Raw genomic sequence first — 20669 nt, forward strand, 5'->3', positions numbered from 1 at the left:
TTTGAATAGTTCATAGAATGGAATCACTGTGTTCATAAGGGTCATCTTTGTGTCATTATCAGTATCTTTTTATTGCTGAATAATATTCCATGGTATCCTGTGGCCTTTTTAGAAGTCTGAGTTGTTTGTTTGAGATAGGATGCTAAATGGCCAAGGCTGACCTCAAACTTCTGAAAAGTGATCCTCCTGCCTCAGTCTCCTACATAGCTAGGAGACTAACAGTTCATGACACCATGCCTGGTATGGCCTTTTAAAAAGAACACTCTAATATTTGTTTTGAAACACCAATCTAATACTGGTAAATTTTTTTGTAATATTGTACATTATTAAAAATATTTTCATTCATTTGTTCATATTCAGAACTCATAGTTTTTATTTAGGATTCGAGGAAAAGTTATGATTCTTGACATTTCTTGATATAATACTTTAAAGTAACACATCTATAATATTATATAATCGATAAGACATACATTCTTACAGGATTTGAAATCGATACCCCAGATGATTTTGGCAGGACTTGTCTACATGCAGCTGCAGCTGGAGGGTATGTAAATACTATTTTTATTTCTTTAAAAAAAAAATAGGAGGGGAGGCTGGAAGTATATATAATATAGCTCAGTAGTAGAGCACATGCTTCTTGGAATGTGTGAGGTCCTAGGTTTGATCCCCAGCACAATGACAATGACAAAGAAAGCTGGTCATGGCAGTTTTTCTTGTTTTTGTTCCTCTTACTTATTTCTGGGTCACCAAAAAATAAGAAAACATAAAAGGAATGATTTGGGGGGGAGTCCTGAGTGCAGTGGTACATGAATGTAATCCCATCAACTCTGGAGACCAAGGCAGAAGGATTTCAAGTTAAAGGTCAGCCTAGGAAATTTAGCAAGATCCTATCTCAAAGAAAAGGGACTGAGGATTTAACAGTGGTAGAGTGCACCTAGATTCAGTCCCCAGTAAAACACACACACACACACACACACACACACACACACAAAGGAAGTCCAAAGTAGCAGAAATCGCTCACTCGTCCCCCACCCCCAATCCTCTCTTACCTAAGTCATAGATTTTAACTGGGGGAAGGAGAGCAAGCCTACAAAAGGAAGTGTGTGTGTGTGTGTGTGTGTGTGTGTGTGTGTGTATGTGTGTGTATATATATATATATATTTTTTTTTTTAAGTGAAAACAATTCCTGGATAAAAGAAGAAATGAATAAAGTGATTCCTCAAGTAAAAAATGTCTTCTAAAGTCAAATGAGAACAACAAACCATTTAGAATGTTCTCTATAATACTAATGCTCTTCAGATACTTTTTAAACCATATCTTAAGGGAAAAAATGTTGGTCGTGTTTATGTCTTGATACTACTGGGAAAAGAAAATTTTGAGATTGGAGATTTTGGACTGTTTTAAAATAGCTTATGAGGAAACAAGGCAATTGGTTCTGTTGAATGACAAACTTCAACTAAAACCCTTAAGTCTCTGAAAGCATGTTGCTAATCTAATGCTTCTTTAGATATGTGATAAGCTACTTTTAATTTGTGATTGTTAGAAGGACATTTTGCAAGAACTTTATTTCCAATGATAATTCCTTAAAAATTTCCAGAGACTTCAGAGGTCAAGTGTGCTCTAAATCAAGAATACCACAATCCATAAGTGGATTGTGAGAATGTGACTGACTCCCTTATTCTTTTGTGGTCTCCAGAGAATGTTATGGTTAAAAGCTAATTTCCATGTAACTTGCCCTCAGAGAGAGGACCAACAGACTTGTCTGATTATTTGGCAGTTACACTTTTCAACTAAATTGATGTTCAAAATTATAAAAATTAAATTACAGGAATACCCATGAGTATTACGTTTTCTCCTGTTATTTTAATTGAGGCATCTAAGTAAGCATTAATAGTATAGGAGAAGAGACCTGGGGTTGTGGCTCAGGGGTACAGCATTTGCCTACCATGTGTGAGGCCCTGAGTTTGATCCTCAGCACCACATAAAAGTAAATAAATAAAGGTATTTTGTCCATCTACAACTGAAAAAATATATATTTGAAAAAAATAGTATAGGAGAAGATAATGGAGAACTGACTTGGGTATGTTTTAAAGTTTTTTGGTTTTTTAATCTATTTAAATTTAGTATTGAAAACCACTTAAATTTAAACCATTTAATTACAAGCGTATGGTTTCCTAAAATTTCCTTAGGCCCTCTTTTACAAATGTGCTCTTCCTTCTAAACAATGATATGAGTCATTTGTTATTTCCTGTGAATGTACCACTATTTATATACATAATTTCTTAAATTTTAGATAAGATTAATTCTAATGTTTTATTCTTCACAGAATGTAAATCATGCTATTTTTTTCATATTTACCCTCATTTAAAAATTTTTATTTAGGGCTGAGGATGTGGCTCGAGTGGTAGCGCGCTCGCCTAGCATGTGTGAGGCACTGGGTTCGATTCTCAGCACCACATAAAAATAAAATAAAGACATTGTGTCCACCTTAAAAAAATAAATAAATAAGAATAAAAATTCTTATTTAAACTTACCAATTTTACTGCGAAATCTCTGACAATTAAGTTTTTTCTTTTACCTAATAGGAATTTGGAGTGCCTAAACCTCCTGCTGAATACTGGTGCAGATTTCAACAAAAAGGACAAATTTGGGAGGTAGGTCATGTTATATAGTTTCTCTGTAGAAACTGATTGATTTTATTTACTTAACGATTTGCTTTACCTTCTAATTGATTTCTAAAAATTAACAATTCAGAGATGAGCACAGTGGCACATGCCTGCTATCCCAGTGACTCAGGAAGCTAAAGGAGGAGGATCACAAGTTCAAGGATGGCCTTAGCAACTTAACGAGGGCCTGTCTCAGAATTGTTAAAACCAAAAAGAAGACAGAATTAAAGATTCCATATCTTTGGCTTTGTGATCATGATTCATTGAGAGTCCTATCTGAAGTCAATATCTTCTAAATATTAGTTCTCATTCAGTCTCCTTCCACTTGGTTCCCTCCCAAAGCCCTAGAAGACTAGCCACAGCCTTACCCTTGTAAGTAAGTGCTTTTTGATACCACTTCTCCCATAATTAAGGCAATAAAAATTTTGATATTCCTTGGTACCTATGGTCCTTCAAGAAATTCATAGTACCTAGGATACAGTAACAATTCTTGGCAGAAGTCATTCCCTTGTTGAGAGATCCTACTTGCTATTTCTGGTTACAAAGCACTATTAAAGAGAGAGGAAATAGGTTTCAAATATGTGTGTGTGTGTTTTCTTTCTCTTGTATGTAAATCTCATACACCCATTCACATATCCCACTGAGAATGATCTTCAGAAAGTTAGCTATGAAATGACCAGATTTCTTTGTTGTCATTCAGCCAGTTTTCTCACTGTTCAGCTCCAGGCTTTACTGTAACTAGCATTTGTGGTAGTGATATTTGAAGCTACCATTGTATATTCCTGTCAAAGCACAGAATGTATTAAGACTCTACAGGAAAGAATTAATGGGTGGTATTTGTTTGAAAGATAGAAGTGGCATTATGAACAAAATTACATGTCAGCAGTTGAGAACTGTGCCTATCAAAGTCTATGACAGGGAAGAGTGTGTGTTAGAAGGAAATGTGCAAATATCAGTGCATGTGATTGGACATTTCAGAAGAAAAGTAAAAATAATTATGTATGGTAGGAAATAAAAAATGAATAGAAGAAAAGAATAAACTGTTTGACCTCCATACTGGCTTTGAATAACAGATTGATCTCATAAGTCTACTAATGGAAGGAACTAATGACCCACAAAATCATAATCATTTTGTTTGGCTTTGGAATACAATATTTTATAGTTAATTTGCTTTGATAATTATACTTTAATCTGTCTAAAATAATTTTATTGCATATCAAGTACTCTGTAGTATAAATAGCAGTGGGGACTTCTGAAGCAAATTCTGACCTTATAAGCTTTAAAGGAATTGAGGGTTAATTGCATTTTTAAATATATATCTATGTAATGTACCATAGACAGAATAATATTTTACTAGGTAAAAATTGTACTGTGAAGACTAAACTGTACTTTACAATCGTATTTCTTGGTTTGGGGGAGGGTAGTGAATCATCAGTTTTGTGATCCTAAAATAGTTTACTCATAAATTTAGTAACATTCTCTTTCACTTTATTAACCACAAAGAAATAAACTACAGCTGGGAGCTAGTGGCATACGCCTGTAATCCCAGTCACTCAGGAGGCTGAGGCAGGAGGATTGTAAGTTTAAAGGCAGCCTCAGCAATTTAGCAAGGCGCTAAGCAACTCAGTGAGACCCTGTTTCTAAATAAAATACAAAAAGTACTGGGGATGTTACTCAGTGGTTAAACACCCCTTGGTTCAATTCCCGATGCCAAAAAAGAAATCAACTACAAATACTCAGTCTTTAGAAATTAAAACAGTACTCTAATTCTTCTGAGTAGTGAATAGTCTTCAAAATTGTCTTTATTGCATGAGAAGTCTGATACTACTACTATGTAGGCTTATCATGCAGTTGATATAATGGAGCATTCTTTATAATGCTTCTATTTTTTTCTCTTATATTTTATTTCTCTACTGAGACTTGAGTAGAAGCTACTGCTTCTATATTTTTTTATTAGCGGTAGGAGAAGCTTTGTTAAAATGAAAGCTTTCCAGTTTCTGATCAGAATAAGAAGATTATAATCCACTCAGGGGACTGGATTACAGCTGTTTAAGAACCATTGAATAACTGTTTTGATTATATTTTTTATACCAAAACATTCTCTACCACTTTGCTTTCTCCTCCTAGTTTTATGTCCTCTAAAAAGACTTGGTGTATATTACAAGTCATTGAAAGGCCCATCATAAATACAGTGTTTATAAATGTAGAGTAAAAGTCAACTATGCTCTTATTTACTAGTGTATGTCCCTGGCTCTTATCTTTTATTAACTTGACACACAGGTCTCCACTGCACTATGCTGCTGCCAACTGCAATTACCAGTGCCTGTTTGCTCTTGTGGGATCAGGAGCAAGTGTGAATGACCTTGATGAAAGAGGCTGCACACCCCTACATTATGCAGCTACATCAGACACAGATGGCAAGTAAGTATTATGGGGTAAGAGTGAAAGATGATTATTTCTGTAAACTGGCTTCTTCCATGTGGAAGACTGTTTTTATTGCATATTTATATTTCCTTTTTATATTGTTTTTGTTGTTGATTACCTTTCCCTGAGTCTTTAGTTTAAGAAATAAGTTTGGTTTTATTATTATTCCTACATCATAGTTATTACTAACCTACTCAGCTCAGTAACCTGCCTTATTGACTAATGTGGCAAAAAAAATAAAGGTCCCTTCTTTTCCTCCTCAATAGTTTATAGTAAATAGTTATAGTAAAACAATAGTTTTAATATCACTTTCATACTTTTTAGTTTATAGTAGTTTATAGTAAATAGTCATAGTAAAACAATAGTTTTAATATCACTTTCATACTTTTCCCATTTGAAAGGTTAAATTAGATGACAGAGTAAGTAAATGCTGGCCAAGAATGAATGAGAACAAAAGAATGAGTGATACATAATTGAATATTGCTTATAGAAGTTTATCAGACCATTTTATATTACCTTAGTATAGTTTTTTTCTTCTTGGAAGAAGTAAACTCATTGAAAACAGAAAAAAGCTCTTCAGTGTCTTTGGTATTCCCCATGCTATCTAAAGTCAGTGAAGAGTAAAAATAATGCTAGGAAAACTAATGACTCCTTTGGAAAGATGTTTATAAACATTCTTCCTGGAAGTTGCATTTAGCATAGAATTATTTCTTTGGCTTTTAATATTTACTTTCTATCCTCAAAAAACATAATTTGGGCCTGGGGTTGTGGCTCAGCGATAGAGAAGATAGACTATAAATTAGAAAATACTTTGGTTTATTAATTTTGTAATTTCAGGGTTTGAATTATGTGCCTAGCACATGTAGGCACTGGGTTCTATTCTCAGCACCACATAAAAATAAGTAAGATAAAGGTATTGTGTCCATCTACAATTAAAAAAAATAATTTTAAAAAGGCGTAATTTGGTGATATAATTCATAAATGTTTATTTTTGTGTTTTGTTTTTAGTTAGTTGGTTGGTTGGTTGAAGGTACTAGGGATTAAACCCAGGACCTCATGCATGCTAGGCAAATACTTTATCAACTGAGCTATAGTCAACCCTGACAAATGTTAATTTTATATATAAATTCTGTAACTAATTTCAAATCATTTCTGTAGTTAACTTTTTGTTGTTATTGGGTCTGTGGCTAAAATTCTAATCTTCACAGCATTAGTAAAATGTACTTCTTATTTTCAGGAATATGTCATTTTAGATTATTTGATATATATGCAGAAAAGTTGGACAGAGATAGACTTTGGGAGGAGTATTTGAAGTATGTTTTTTGATAATAGCTATTTAAAGAAAATCTGTGATAAAGACTAAATTAGAAAATACTTTGGTTTATTAATTTTGTAATTTCAGGGTTTGAATTATAGCTATTTCTTGCTTTGTTTGTTTTTAGTACCAGGGATTGAACCCCAGGGGTGCTTAACCACTGACCCACATCCCCAGTCCTTTTATTTTTTATTTTGAGATAATCTTGCTAAATTTCTTAGAACCTCAGCCTCTGGAAGTCACTGGGATTATAAGCGTGTACTACCATACCTGTCTAGATGTTCTGAAAATAGCTTGTATCTATAGTGATTTTATCACCATCTATAGTTTTTTTACCATTCCCACAGACTGATTATTAGATATAACTCAGCATAATCTAATTTCTACTGAAGGACAAACATACCCCCCCCAACAGATTGTGCTTTTGTTCCTCCTGCCCTTAGACAATTGCATTAAATGTGAATTCTCTCCCAACCCCAAGGGACTCTGAGAGATAATGAGGTGTTTTGTTACGCATCAGTAACAGAATAGGGTTTGCTATCTAAGTCGAGTCCTGCATTATAAAATGACTGTGGCAGCAGCTGGAAGTTGGCCCTGGGGGAACTTGGTGGATCTTGAGGACCTAGCAATTCAAAGTCTAGCTATTAAAATCTTTGGCAGTTGTGGAAGGGTCTTCCAACTGCAGTTTCAGAGGCCTCAGTTCATAGATGGCTGACTGTTGCTCTGGGCCTGAGGTGAGGCGGAACTTTGTGGCAGAAGGGTATGGCAGAGGAAAGCTGCCCAGGACATGGTAACAAGGAAGCACAGAGAGCAAACCTGAATTCTTATGGCAGAAGAATAGCATATTTCAATGCGTAGTATTGGGATTTGTGGTTTAGATTATGAACTTTCAGAATCGGAAAGATCCAAATCTTGTGATATCCGTATTGAACCTGTTTGAGCCCAAGCCAGGTAATTAATTACTAAGCAAAGGTTTCTTTCTCTACAAAATTAAAATGGAACTCACTTAAGAGTTGTAAATGAATCTAAATGAAATAGTATGTATAAAAGAAACTTGGAGCATCTGATTCATGTCTTTAAAGTATCAGAATTCCAGAGGTCCTGTCTAAAGTCATCATGTATTGATTCATTGATGTATTCATTAGGAATCTTTGTGAAAGTATAAACTCAGGTTTTTATCTTTTTTTTTCTTCCCCCCGTCCTTGTTTTTTGGGGGAGAAGGTACCAGGGATTGAACTCAGAGGCACTCAATCAGTGGGCCACATCCCTAACCCTATTTTGTATTTTTATTTTAGAGACAGGGTCACACTGAGTTGCTTAGTGCCTCATTTTTGCTGAGTCTGGATTTGAACTCTTGATCCTCCTGCCTCAACTTCCCAAGCCTCTAGGATTACAGGCATATGCCACAACGCCTTATTTTTTAATAATCCCCTGTGAGCATCCCACTTCTTGCCTTTAAGTCACACCAGGCAAAGTTGTTTATATGTTCTTTTGGTAGTGTTGTTGTTGTTTGTATCAGGGATTGAACCCAGGATTGCTTATAATCAGTGAGCCACATCTCCAGCCCTTTTTTAAATATATATATTTTATTTTGAGACAGATCCTCACTAAATTACTTAGGGTCTCACCCTTCTGAACTGCTTGGATTACAGGCATGTTTCACCACACCAGGCTCTTTGGAATTTTTGATGCTCTGACATTGATATTTTACTATTTAGATGGGACGTATAGTAATTACACTTCTCTTATACCTTATGTTCCTCTGTCCTCACTTTCAATAAGTATTGGAAACTATATGAAATCATTTCTGATCCATTCTAATTATTCTGTTAGTTGCCCTCCTTATCCTGATACTTGTGTTCTTTGTAGAAAATTGTGAGTTAGCAAATCCTCTGAAGTGCCTTATTTCCACTTCATATTAGAATCCAACAAAAAAAAAAAAAAAATTGACTCCTCTTAGAAACATAGTAAGCACATTAAATATTCAGCCAGGTACGGTGGCATATGCTATAATCCCAGTAGCTAGGGAGGCTGACAGGAGGATTGCGAATTCAAAGCCAGCCTCAACAACAGCAAAGCACTAAGTGAGACCCTGTCCCTAAATAAAATACTAAATAGGGCTGGGGATGTGGCTCAGTGGTCAAGTGCTTCCAAGTTCAATCCCTGGTAACCACCCACCCCCCCACCCCAAAAAAATGCAATTCTCTTTGCCAGTTGAAGAGAAGTAAAACTGTGCTTGAAAAAGAATGGTGAGGGTTCCCTCATACCTATGTGTAATGTGTATTAGACAAGGGAAAGGTTGAGATGGTTTTTCTTGATTATACCATACATGAGGAATGAATCTTCCTTGTGCCAACTCTGAGATAACCATCATTAACACTTCTATTTATATTTATGTTGTGGATTATTTCATGTTTTCATGTTATCAGTGTTAAAGGCCTTGCATGTGCTTTGCTTTTTCTTTTTTTGTATGGTGATTAAACCCAGGGTACTTAACCACTGAGCCATATCCCTAGTCCTTTACCTTTCTAGCTTCTGTTATCCAACTCTATGGCCCCTTCCATATTTTTAGATATTTGTTATAGTACTTCTCAGTACCAGTTTTCTTAGTCCATTCAGATGTTGTAACAGAATATCATAAATTGTGGGTGGCTTATATACAACAGAAATTTATTCTCACAGTTCTGGAGCCTGGGAAATCTAAGGTCATGGTGCTGGTAGATTCAGTGTCTAACTAGGGCCTACTTTCTCACTGACCACCATATTGCTTTAACCTCCCATGAGGGAAGGCAGTGAAAGAACTCTTTCAGGCCCTCAGATGTTTAATAAGATCACTAATCTCATTAATGAGGGCACCATCATCACCTCCTAAAGGCCCCATCCCCCATCTCTTAATATTTTGGGGTATGATTTAGTTAGCTTTTGCATCCCTGTGTCCAAAATGCACAACAAGGAGAAAAAGTTTATTTGGGGGTCACAATTTCAGAGGGCTCAGTCTATAGATGCCCAACTGTTTTACTCTGGGCCCAAGGCAAGGCAGCACTTGTCCAGGGAGGACCTAGCAAAGGAATGCTACTCAGCTCTTGGGAGGGTCAGGAAGCAGAGAGGGAAGGAGAAGGGAAGGGGTCACAGGGAAGATGCGCCTTTGGAGGGCATGACCCACTTCCTCCAGTCACACCCCACCTGCCAACAGTTACTATCTAGTCAGCCCGATCAAACTAGGATGGACTGACTAGGTTACAGCTCTTGTGATCTAATAATTTCACCTGAATATTCTTGCATTAACAGGAGCTTTTGGGAGACATATACCCAAATCATGACAGGTTGAGATTTCAGTATATGAATTAGGGGGTGGTGAATATAAACATTCAGACCACAGCCAGTCTTATGAAATGGAATCACATTTGGAGGTCTAACACCATTGTTTGTCTATTTTAAAACTTTATTTAAATGGAATCACGTAATTGTTCTTGTAGAGATTTTATAATTCTTAGATTTATTCCTAAGTATGTGAAATTTTATTGCCAAAACCTTTAATTTCTTTTTTTATAATGTTATAGAGAAAATATACTTTTGATTTTTATGTGATTTCTATCAGCAAAGCTTGTTGTACTCATTTTGTATATGTTTGTAAGAAAGCACTGTGTTTGATACAGGCTCTGCTGCCTACTGTGTGGACCATTGAATAGTTTACTTAACCTCTATGCCTACTTTGTAAAATGGAGATAATAACCTGATCACACTCATAAGCCATGTGAGATTTAAATGGGTTTAATATATTAGCTGGGATGTTATAATTTTTCTTTGAAGGATAACTTTATTTTAAATTAACTGTTTAGTTGTTTTTGTAAGTACAGCCACTGTTACACACCATTATAGGAAGGAAGTCCTCTTGGAGTAACAATGCTATGTCCCTTTATCTGGGTGGACTTTGACCAGCCATGGGACACGAAGTTTTAAATCAGTTCAAATTTGAACAAACTTGAAATTGTGGGGGTTCATGAGTTGTCAGGGGGAAAGTAGGAGAAGTTTAATCTGAAATGCATTCTTATTTATTTTATGTGCTTAATTGGGATAAAAATACTCAATTTGTTTAACATATTAAATAAGAAAAACAAAACTATAACAGCAAGAATAGTTGTTGTTGTTTTTTTTTAAGCCATAATATTCTTTCAGATTTTGCATACTTATTTTCATTTCAGGGGAAAGAAAGAATGTAGAGAATCATCATATCTTAATTATGTTGGCTTTATAAGAGTATGTGTTAATTTACAATCTGAAAAAAAAGAACAGTCACTCACCTCCCACACTCATTTTCATGTTAAAATTTAAGTCCAGATTTTTAGTATCGAGTAACTTTTTAATTCAGTATTTTACAAACCACTCAGTTTAGCTTTATCTTTTACTGATTAGCCACTGCACTGAAGTTTTATAGGAGCATATAAAGAAAAAACTGGGTGAAGATTATAAGACCAGAGGTCTATCTATTCCTTGCTTTACTTTATTCTAGCAAAAATTTGGGACAAGTCATTTAACTTTCCTAAATGTCAGTAATTTTTTTCACGTGTTAAAGATAATGCTTACCCAGCATATCTAATAAAATAGTGATGAAAATGCATGTTGCTTGGTGAAATCTAAAGGCATTATCAGTAAAAAGTGTTTTATTAATATTAATTAACTTAGTTCTTGTTTTGTAGCATAAAGTTTACCATCTGTGATAATGTGAATGCTAAAAATTAAAGAAATGTGATTCATTAAGAACTACTGCATGTGTAATAATTATTTCAAACCATTAGTGATGTAAATTTTGAAAAGTGTAAATAATGCATTGGAACATAGTCTCCTACCTCTTTGTGTTTTGGGGGGCTTTTGGGAGGGGGGATTTGTTTTGAATATTGGGAATTGAACCCAGGGCCGCTGAGCTACATCCCCAACTCTCTTTATTTTTTATTTTGAGACAGGGTTTAAGTTGATGAGGCTGACCTTGAACTTGCCATCCTCCTGCCTCAGCCTCCCAGGTCTCTTGGATTACAGGGTTGTGCCACTGTGCCTGGCTGTTAGAAAGTAAACAAGAACTTGTTTTGCTTTCCTTACATAAATCTTTTATTCAGTACTCATATATCAGTGAGTTATCTTAAAATAGTTTGTTCTACTGATAGACTGTGCCGGTCTCACTAAGGGAGAACTATTTCCTCACATCTGGAAAACATAATTAAAGAGATATGGACAGAGATATAGATCTTATTTATTTTGTTTTTTAATGCCTTCTGGTAAAATGTTTGTGCCTGGGATGTAATGAAACTAACCTACAGAATGGCAAGCCTTTTCTACATTTCAGTGAGCGAACTGGGCACATAGGAATTCCTGTCTACAAACAAACAACTTACACATGGCCTGAAACATTTGCTGTTCTTGAAACTCCCTCAGGGCTATTTTATGAAACTGAAAAATAACAGTCTTGTTACTTTAGAGCCAGATTTGGGCTGTTTTTTTTGTGTGTGTGTTTTTTTTTTAATCATAATGGTACTTATTTTAACAGTCTTCCTTATTCATCATCCTTGATTCCTAACAAGTTTAGCTGTACATAAATATCAAAATTCCACTTTAATGGATGAACATGAGGGTTTTATATCAAATCAAAATTCCAAAAATAATTCTAAAGAGTTTTACGGAATTCATTAAAGAAATAAGGGTTCGAATCGAAAGGATGACCCTTATGTGTAAATGTGTGTGAGTGTGTGTGCGTATGTCACACATATATTATAGAGTTTATATAATTATACAATCAAATATATGATAGAGTTTCTGAATTATCACTTACATTGCTTTAGAGCTGCTTTTTTCCCATTTTTTAAATATTTTAGTTGTATTTGGACACAATACTTTTATTTTATTCATTTATTTTTATGTGGTGCTGAGGATCGAACCTAGCGCTTCATACATGCTAGGCGAGTGCTGTACCCCTGCGCCACAACTCCATTCCCTCCCATGTTTTATTATTAGTACATTAAATTTTAGTCTAATTCCTAGGTCTTTGGTCCATTTTGAGTTGACTTTTGTTCAGGGTGAGAGATCAGGATTTAGTCTCATTCTTTCCTGTACCATTTTTTTAAAAAGGTTATCTTTTTACCAGTGTATGTTTTTGGCACCTTTATGAAGGATCAGATGATTGCCAGTACCATGAAGTTTAGTTTTTTGTTTTTTTTTTTTACTACCGCATTATAGTATAATTTGAATTTGAAGTCAGTTATTGTGCCTTGAGCATTGCTTTTTTGGCTTAGAATTGTTTTGGTTTTCTGCATCTTTTCCAAATGAAAATAGAACTGTTTTTTCTAGTTCTGTAAAGGATATCATTGGTATTTTGATGGGGAGTGCATTGAATCTTTATATTGTTTTTGGTAGTATGGCCATTTTAACAATATTAATTCTGCCTATCCATGAAAGGGGGGGGGGTCTTTTCATCTTATGTCTTCTTCATTTTCTTTCTTAACTGATAATAGAGATATTTTACTTCCTTGGTTAGTTTTATTCCTAGAGGTGTTTTGTTTGCTTTGTTTTGTTTTGTTTAGGCTATTGTGATTGGGATTTTTTTTCCTTCTCAATAAATTGATTATTGGTGTATAAGAAAGCTATTGATTTTTTTTTTTATACATTGATTTTGTAACCTGCTACTTTGCTGAATTTATTAACTCAGTCTTCTAGTGAGGATTTTTGGGTCATCTATTATCATACCATCTATAAACAGTGAATTTTATTTCTTCCTTTTTTATTTTTACCTTTTTTATTTTCTTCTTTTTCCTAATTGCTCTGACTAGAATTTTTATTATGTTAAATGGGAGTGATGAGAGTGGACATTGTCATCTCATTCTAGATTTTAAAGGAAATGCTTCCTGTTTTTCCCCATTCCCCTGATGTTGGTTTTAGGTTTGTTGTATATATCCTTTATGATGTTGAAGCAGGTTCTTAGTTTCTTCAGTGTTTTATCATGAATGGGTACTGACTTTTATTGAAGGCTTTCTCTGCATCTATTGAGAAGAATATGATTTTTGTTTTTAATTCTGTTTATGTAGCAAATTACATTTATTGATTTGCATATGTTAAATTATCCTTTCATCCCTGGGATAAAACCAACTTGGCCGTTATGTGCAGTTTTCTTAATATGTTGCCAAATACAATTTGGTAATATTTAGTAAGAATTTTTGCGTCTGGGATAATAGACTGTAGTTCTCTTTCCCTGAAGTGTCTTTAACTGGTTTTGCTATGAGTGTGATACTGGCTTCATAAAGTCAAATTTTAATTTCATGGAATAACTTGAGGAGCATTGGCATTAATTCTTCTTTAAAGCTTTAGTAGAATTCAGCTAAAAATCTATCTGGTCTTGGGCTTTTCTTTATTGGAAGGCCTTTTATTACTTCGTCTTCTCATGCTTGTTATTGATCTGTTTAGGTTTGCTATGTCCTTGATTCAGTTTTGGCAAACCGTGAGTCTAGAATATATTCATTTCTTCTAGGTTTTCCATCTCATTGGAGTATAGTTTTTTTTTCTTTTTTTTTATTGGTTGTTCAAAACATTACAAAGCTCTTGACATATCATATTTCATACATTAGATTCAAGTGGGTTATGAACTCCCATTTTTACCCCAAATACAGATTGCGGAATCACATCAGTTACACATCCACATTTTTACATAATGCCATATTAGTGACTGTTGTATTCTGCTACCTTTCCTATCCTCTACTGTCCTCCCTCCCCTCCCCTCCCATCTTCTCTCTCTACCCCATCTACTGTAATTCATTTCTCTCCTTGTTTATTTTCCCATTCCCCTCACAACCTCTTATATGTAATTTTGTATAACAATGAGGGTCTCCCTCCATTTCCATGCAATTTCCCTTTTCTCTCCCTTTTCCTCCCACCTCATGTCTCTGTTTAATGTTAATCTTTTCTTCCTGCTCTTCCTCCCTGCTCTATTCTTAGTTGCTCTCATTATATCAAAGAAGACATTTGGTATTTGTTTTTTAGGGATTGGCTAGCTTCACTAAGCATAATCTGCTCTAGTGTCATCCATTTCCCTGCAAATTCCATGATTTTGTCATTTTTTAGTGCTGCGTAATACTCCATGGTGTATAAATGCCACATTTTTTTTATCCATTCATCTATTGAAGGGCATCTGGGTTGGTTCCACAGTCTAGCAATTGTGAATTGTGCTGCTATGAACATCGATGTGGCAGTATCCCTGTAGTACGCTCTTTTAGGGTCTTCAGGGAATAGTCCGAGAAGGGAAATAGCTGGGTCAAATGGTGGTTCCATTCCCAGCTTTCCCAGGAATCTCCATAATGCTTATCAAATTGGCCGCACCAATTTGCAGTCCCACCAGCAATGTACAAGAGTACCCCTTTCCCCACATCCTCGCCAGCACTTGTTGTTGTTTGACTTCATAATGGCTGACAATCTTACTGGAGTGAGATGGTATCTTAGGGTGGTTTTGATTTGCATTTCTCTGACTGCTAGAGATGGTGAGCATTTTTTCATGTACTTGTTGATTGATTGTATATCCTCCTCTGAGAAATGTCTGTTCAGGTCCTTGGCCCATTTGTTGATTGGGTTATTTGTTGTCTTATTCTCTAATTTTTTGAGTTCTTTGTATACTCTGGATATTAGGGCTCTATCTGAAGTGTGAGGAGTAAAAATTTGTTCCCATGATGTTGGCTCCCTATTTACTTCTCTTATTGTTTCTCTTGCTGAGAAAAAAACTTTTCAGTTTAAGTAAGTCCCATTTGTTGATTCTTGATATTAACTCTTGTGCTATGGATGTCCTATTAAGGAATTTGGAGCCCGATGTAGATCAGAGCCAACTTTTTCTTCTATCAGACGCAGAGTCTCTGATTTGATATCTAGCTCCTTGATCCACTTTGAGTTAACTTTTGTGCATGGCGAGAGGAGGGGATTCAGTTTCATTTTGTTGCATATGGATTTCCAGTTTTCCCAACACCATTTGTTGAAGATGCTATCCTTCCTCCATTGCATGCTTTTAGCTCCTTTATCAAATATAAGATAGTTGTAGCTTTGTGGATTAGTCTCTGTGTCCTCTATTCTGTACCATTGGTCCACCTGCCTGTTTTGGTACCAGTACCATGCTGTTTTTGTTACTATTGCTCTGTAATATAGTTTGAAATCTGGTATCGCTATACCGCCTGATTCACACTTCCTGCTTAGAATTGCTTTTGCTATTCTGGGTCTTTTATTTTTCCATATGAATTTCATGATTGCTTTATCTGTTTCTACAAGAAATGCCTTTGGGATTTTGATTGGCATTGCATTAAACCTATAGAGAGCTTTTGGTAATATCGCATCCATTGTCTTTCAGTGTTTGAAATACGTTGTTCCAGGATCTTCTCGCTTTCAGCATCTGTGATGAAAAATCCGTTGTTAACCTTATTGGTTTACCCCTGAATGTAATCTGCCTCCTTTCTCTTGTAGCTTTTAATATTTTCTTTTTGTTCTGTATATTGGCTATCTTCATAACAATGTGTCTTGGCATTGGTCTACTGTGATTTTGTGTGCTCGGTGTCCTGTATGCATCTACAATTTGTATATCCGTTTCCTTTTTTATATCTGGAAAGTTTTCTGTAATTATTTCATTCAGCAGGTTACTCATTCCCTTGGTTTGAATCTCTGTACCTTCCTCTATCCCGATGACTCGTAAGTTTGGTTTTTTTATGTTATCCCATATCTCTTGGATGCTTTTCTCGTGATTTTTTACCAGCCTTTCTGAGTTGGCTAGACTCTTTTCAAGATGATATATTTTGTCTTCATTATCTGACGTTCTGGCTTCTGCTTGCTCCACTCTGTTAGTGATACTCTCAATTGAGTTTTTAATTTGGTTTATCGTTTCCTTCATTTCTAGAATTATTGTTTGATTATTTTTTATAATCTCTATCTCCTGATAAAGATGCTTAACTTCTTCTTTTATCTGTTTATGTAATTCATTTTCAATGTGTTCTTTCGCTGCTTGAATTTGCTGTCTTCGTATCCTCTTTAAGGTTCCATTCCATCTGTCTAAGGTATTCCTTGAGTTCTTTATATGACCATTTTTCTGGTGACTCTAGGTCCTCCTGAATATTTAGGCTGTCCTTCATTGTTTGTACTCCTTTTCTTCCTTGCTTTTTTATGCTGCTCATGTTACTTCTTGTTCTGTTTGACTGCTGAGTTACTGTTTACTCTTATAAATTTATTTGATGCTTGGGAGGAAAGATATTAGAAGGGAAGGGAAGAAGTCACTAAAGAGAATGAGAGTAGGCAGGTAGAATTCAAGGAAGGGGAATAAGAAAATTGAAAAGAAATGAAAAGACAAAAGAAAAAAAATAGAAAATAAATAAAGAAAAAACTTTTTTAAAAAAAATAATGATAATAACAAAATGAATATTAAAATTTAAAAAAAATAATAAAATAAAAAATTAAAAACATTTTAAAAAAGTTAAAGAACAACAACAAAAAAATGAAAATGAAAGAAATAAAACCCAAATTAAAAATAATAATAATAATAATAAATGCAGTCATAGAGTTCGATTAACTTCCAGTAGGTGAAGCTGTGCCCACTGGGCCAAGCTTCTCCTCTTAATAGGTGGGAACCAATCACTGTGCAGCAGCTCTTCCTCCCAGACTCAGCGGGTCTCCAATCCTGAGTGTCTAGGGCCTTCTCTTGTGTTTCCTCAAGCCAGGCCCCGCTCACCTGTGACGCTCACCACAATACTGGCTACACACACGCCAGTTGTGCTGCTCCTGGGAGCCCTGTTTTCATGAACGCCTGGGCACACTCTCCCTGTTTGCCTCCCTCAGACCCTAAGTTTGTAGAGCTTGGGGCTGAGAACCCCCAGCGAATTTGCTTGCCCTCCGGTAGCCACACCCCCGGTAGCTGGTGCAAGGGACCTCAGTTGTCAGCACTGGTGGGAGTGATAGCCGGGAGTTCCGAGTCCCGCGCCACTCCTGATTCCCTCGGTCTGGCTATCGCACTCATGGGAGAGCTGGGAGGGGCCCTTCAGGTTTCCCTGCTGTGTGGAGAGGGATGGCTAGGGGATTACACACCTGTCGCCGCTGGTTTCAATGAAGTTATCTCCTCCACCCGTGATGTCAGTTCTCTGCCATGGTGGTATCCCATGCAAATAGTGACTGTTCGTTCCCTTTGCCGGGTGACCAATGAATCGCGTGGGTCCTGACTGTCTCTCCCAAGCCCCGTTTCAATCCTGTGGCCACTGCCTATGAAGGCTCGGTTGGCTTTTACCTCTGCAGGTTTAGAAGAGCCGACTAGTTATTTCAGCAGGATCGTTAGTGCTGAGTCACGAGAAGCAGGCGAACCGTAGCTTGAATGCAGCCGATCCGGGCTCGGTGTGTGTTCTGAGAGGCCCAAACTGTTGGCCCCAGATCCACGTCAGCTCAGCATTGCCTAGTGATCCTGAGCAAACAGCATTTAGACAGTTTACGACTCCCTATGCCCGCGCAGCTGGAGAGGTCAGATACTTGATCTCTCCGAGCCCGCCGCCATGTTGGAGTATAGTTTTTGAAATAGTCCCTAATGATCCTCTGGATTTCTGTGATGTCTGTGGTGATTTTTCCTTTTTCATCTCTAATGTTGTTAATTTGGGTCTTCTCTGTTTTGGGGTTAGTTTGGCTAAGGGTATATCTTTTCAAAGAACCAACTGTTTATTTCATTGATGCTTTGGGGTTTTTTTATTTTTATTTTTAAGTTCATTGATTTTGATTATTGCTTTCCTTATACATTTTGGAATTGGTTTCATCTTATTTTTAAAGGCCTTGAGATGCATTGGATTGTTTACTTGAGATCTTTCTGATTCTTTATGCTGATAAATTGGACTGTTGAAATTTATAATTGCTTCAATGCAATGTTTTTAGTTCTGGGGATTGAACACAGGGGTGTCTTACCTCTGAGCTATATCCCAACCTTTTTTATTTTTTGAGACAGGGTCTCTCTGTGTTGCTTAGGGTCTTGCTGAATTGCTGAGGCTGGCCTCAAATTTGCAGTCTTCCTGCCTCAGCCTCCTGAGTCACTGGGGTTACAGGCATGCATCACAGCACCTGGCTCAATTCCATGTTTGTCTCTCGCAGCTTTATTCCTTTGGGGTGGAAACTGGAAAACTCAGGTTAGCTTGTTTGCCAAACATACAAGGCACCTTCTTTATATCATTGCAGAACATGTAACAGATGTCTGATGAAAATGGACCATCACCACCCTTGGATCAATAACTGTTGTGGTTACCAAAATCATGCTTTGTTCATACTTTTTTTTCTTTGAGCACCACTGTATTTTATTCATGCTGCTTTCATTTTTGTTATGACTGTGTACATTCAACTTATAATTGGCTGTCCTTTGAGTGGAACACAGTAAAAATTGATATGCAGCCCAGAGAGATCCTCTTCCAGTTTTTCCCTTCGAATTAGTTGTATTTGCTGCCACCTTGTTTGCCTTGGGATTAACTTTAGAAACAACCATAGCTATTAGGATTGTGGTTTTTATCCACATGAAAAAAAAAATAGAAACAAAACATTTTGAATCATGGACTGAAGAAAAGGCTAAAGATCAAATTCAATATTACCAACTAGATGCAGTCTTTTGTTTTCCCCTATGATGTGGAAAGTAGTTGGAAAAACTTTAAAAAGGTATTTACATAGTCAAGGGTCCCAGAAAATGAATTGGAGTGGCCAATAAGAGAAGACTGTTGCCACTACAGTTTAATAATAGAACAGTGGAAACAAAAAGCATATGAGAGGGTCAGAAGTGTTTGCTATAAAGTCATAGAAGATTATAGTCATGCCTACTGTCCATTGAATAAAGGAAACAAAATCATCATAATCTTTTACACTGAAAACCCTCAAATACAGCTACAAAAAAAAGGGGAGTTCATTTTAGCCACAAGAGGGTTATGATGCTGCTTATGTGGAGACAAAATTCTGGGTGATTCCTTTGTAGATGTTCCAAGAATAAGAGGATGGTTCCCTAGAAACCATGTGGAAAAGTGTCCCTGTCATGCTGAAGCAGATCTAGCCCCAGAAGGCAAGAAGAAAAACAATATAGCCACTATTAAAATGAAATTATTCTTTACATTTACTTCAACTTGAAAATTGTACTTATTACTAAAAACTATGCAATGAGCCTACTCTGTTTAAGGTATTCTTTTCCTCAGAGGTTCCCTGGTGCCATGATTTAAATATTTTTATTACCATTTTGAAATGGAGAAGCCATTTTTACATATGCCTTTGAATTCTTGCCTCTTTACCACTTTTTCTTTCTTCCTCCTCCTAAAAGGAAAAACATTTCACTCAAGTAAGCTAATTGTGTTTTATCTAGGTGTGTGTCATTGGTTGGTTGGTTTTAAATGTGCTACATATTCTGGACTTCACCTACAGATTGAGTTCCCCTTTTACCAGAAGCATGTGATAATTTTATTTGCCCCTCAGTTGATATTTCTTATGTAATATTATAGATACTTCAAGAACTTCATTTGTCAAATTCATTATAAGCTCAATTTTTGTTATCTATCTTTCAATAATGTGGATTCTGTCAAATCAAAGATCAGTGGGTATTCTCTATTTTAAAAATTCTATCTTTTTTAATGTTAGGCATTTTAATTATAATGTGATATGGAGAAGTTCATTTTTGATCTTGTCTCTTTGGGGTTCTGAATGTGTCGTGCTTCTGGATGTCCATCCCATTCTCAAATTTTAGAAATTTTACTATTATCTTTTCCCTGAAGAGGTGATCCATGCCATTAGTCTGTATCATACAGCCTCTTCAATGACAATAATTCTTAAATTTGGTCTCTTAATGTTGTCCCAGAGTTCTTGTACATTCAGATCTTGGTTACTTCTCTTCTTTAATACTGTTTTTGTGTTCATGGGCCGGCCACTATCTTTCTCTTATATTCTCTCCACTTCAATATATTTAGAGTCAGTTGCTGGTAAATTATGAACTTTAGGAAATGTTGAGTTACCTGTTTCTTCATATTTCTTGTATTTCTATATTGGGTTTTATGGTTTTATGCACCTGTTGGCGTGGATTTCTTTTTTACTCTTTTGTGTGGGCTTTTTTAGGGCTCAGCCTTCTCTTGCCACTGTTTCCTAGAGAGATCTAGATTGAGAACTCTAGTAGGTGAGGTATCCATAGCCTTTGTGTGTATTCTGTTTTTGCTGTAAGAGTAGACATCCATGAGTGGGAATTTCTACTTGGAAATGGCTTGGGGGGTTTTGTCTGT

At 36.0% G+C, this 20669-nt stretch overlaps 1 protein-coding gene and 1 pseudogene across 11 annotated transcripts in view; both read left to right on the forward strand.

Moving 5' to 3' along the window:
* ANKRD28 (ankyrin repeat domain 28) overlaps positions 1-20669 on the forward strand; it is a 178178-nt gene that overhangs the window by 124589 nt on the left and 32920 nt on the right. For all 10 annotated transcript variants that reach the window (XR_014020791.1, XM_081283822.1, XM_081283817.1 and 7 more), the window contains 3 exons: positions 481-544; positions 2586-2654; positions 4947-5087. Coding sequence is in view for 9 of the 10 variants with exons in the window: in XM_081283822.1 (XP_081139948.1) it covers positions 481-544; positions 2586-2654; positions 4947-5087 (274 nt within the window). In the remaining variant the exon portion in view is untranslated. The remainder of the gene's footprint in view (positions 1-480; positions 545-2585; positions 2655-4946; positions 5088-20669) is intronic.
* On the forward strand, positions 5097-19344 carry LOC308645184 (palmitoyltransferase ZDHHC6-like; annotated as a pseudogene). Its single transcript has 3 exons — positions 5097-5101; positions 13852-13885; positions 18566-19344. The product of its transcript is annotated as a palmitoyltransferase ZDHHC6-like (transcript).

This window comes from Spermophilus citellus (assembly GCF_964194105.1).
Source record: "Spermophilus citellus genome assembly, chromosome: 3".
Lineage (NCBI taxonomy): Eukaryota > Metazoa > Chordata > Mammalia > Rodentia > Sciuridae > Spermophilus > Spermophilus citellus.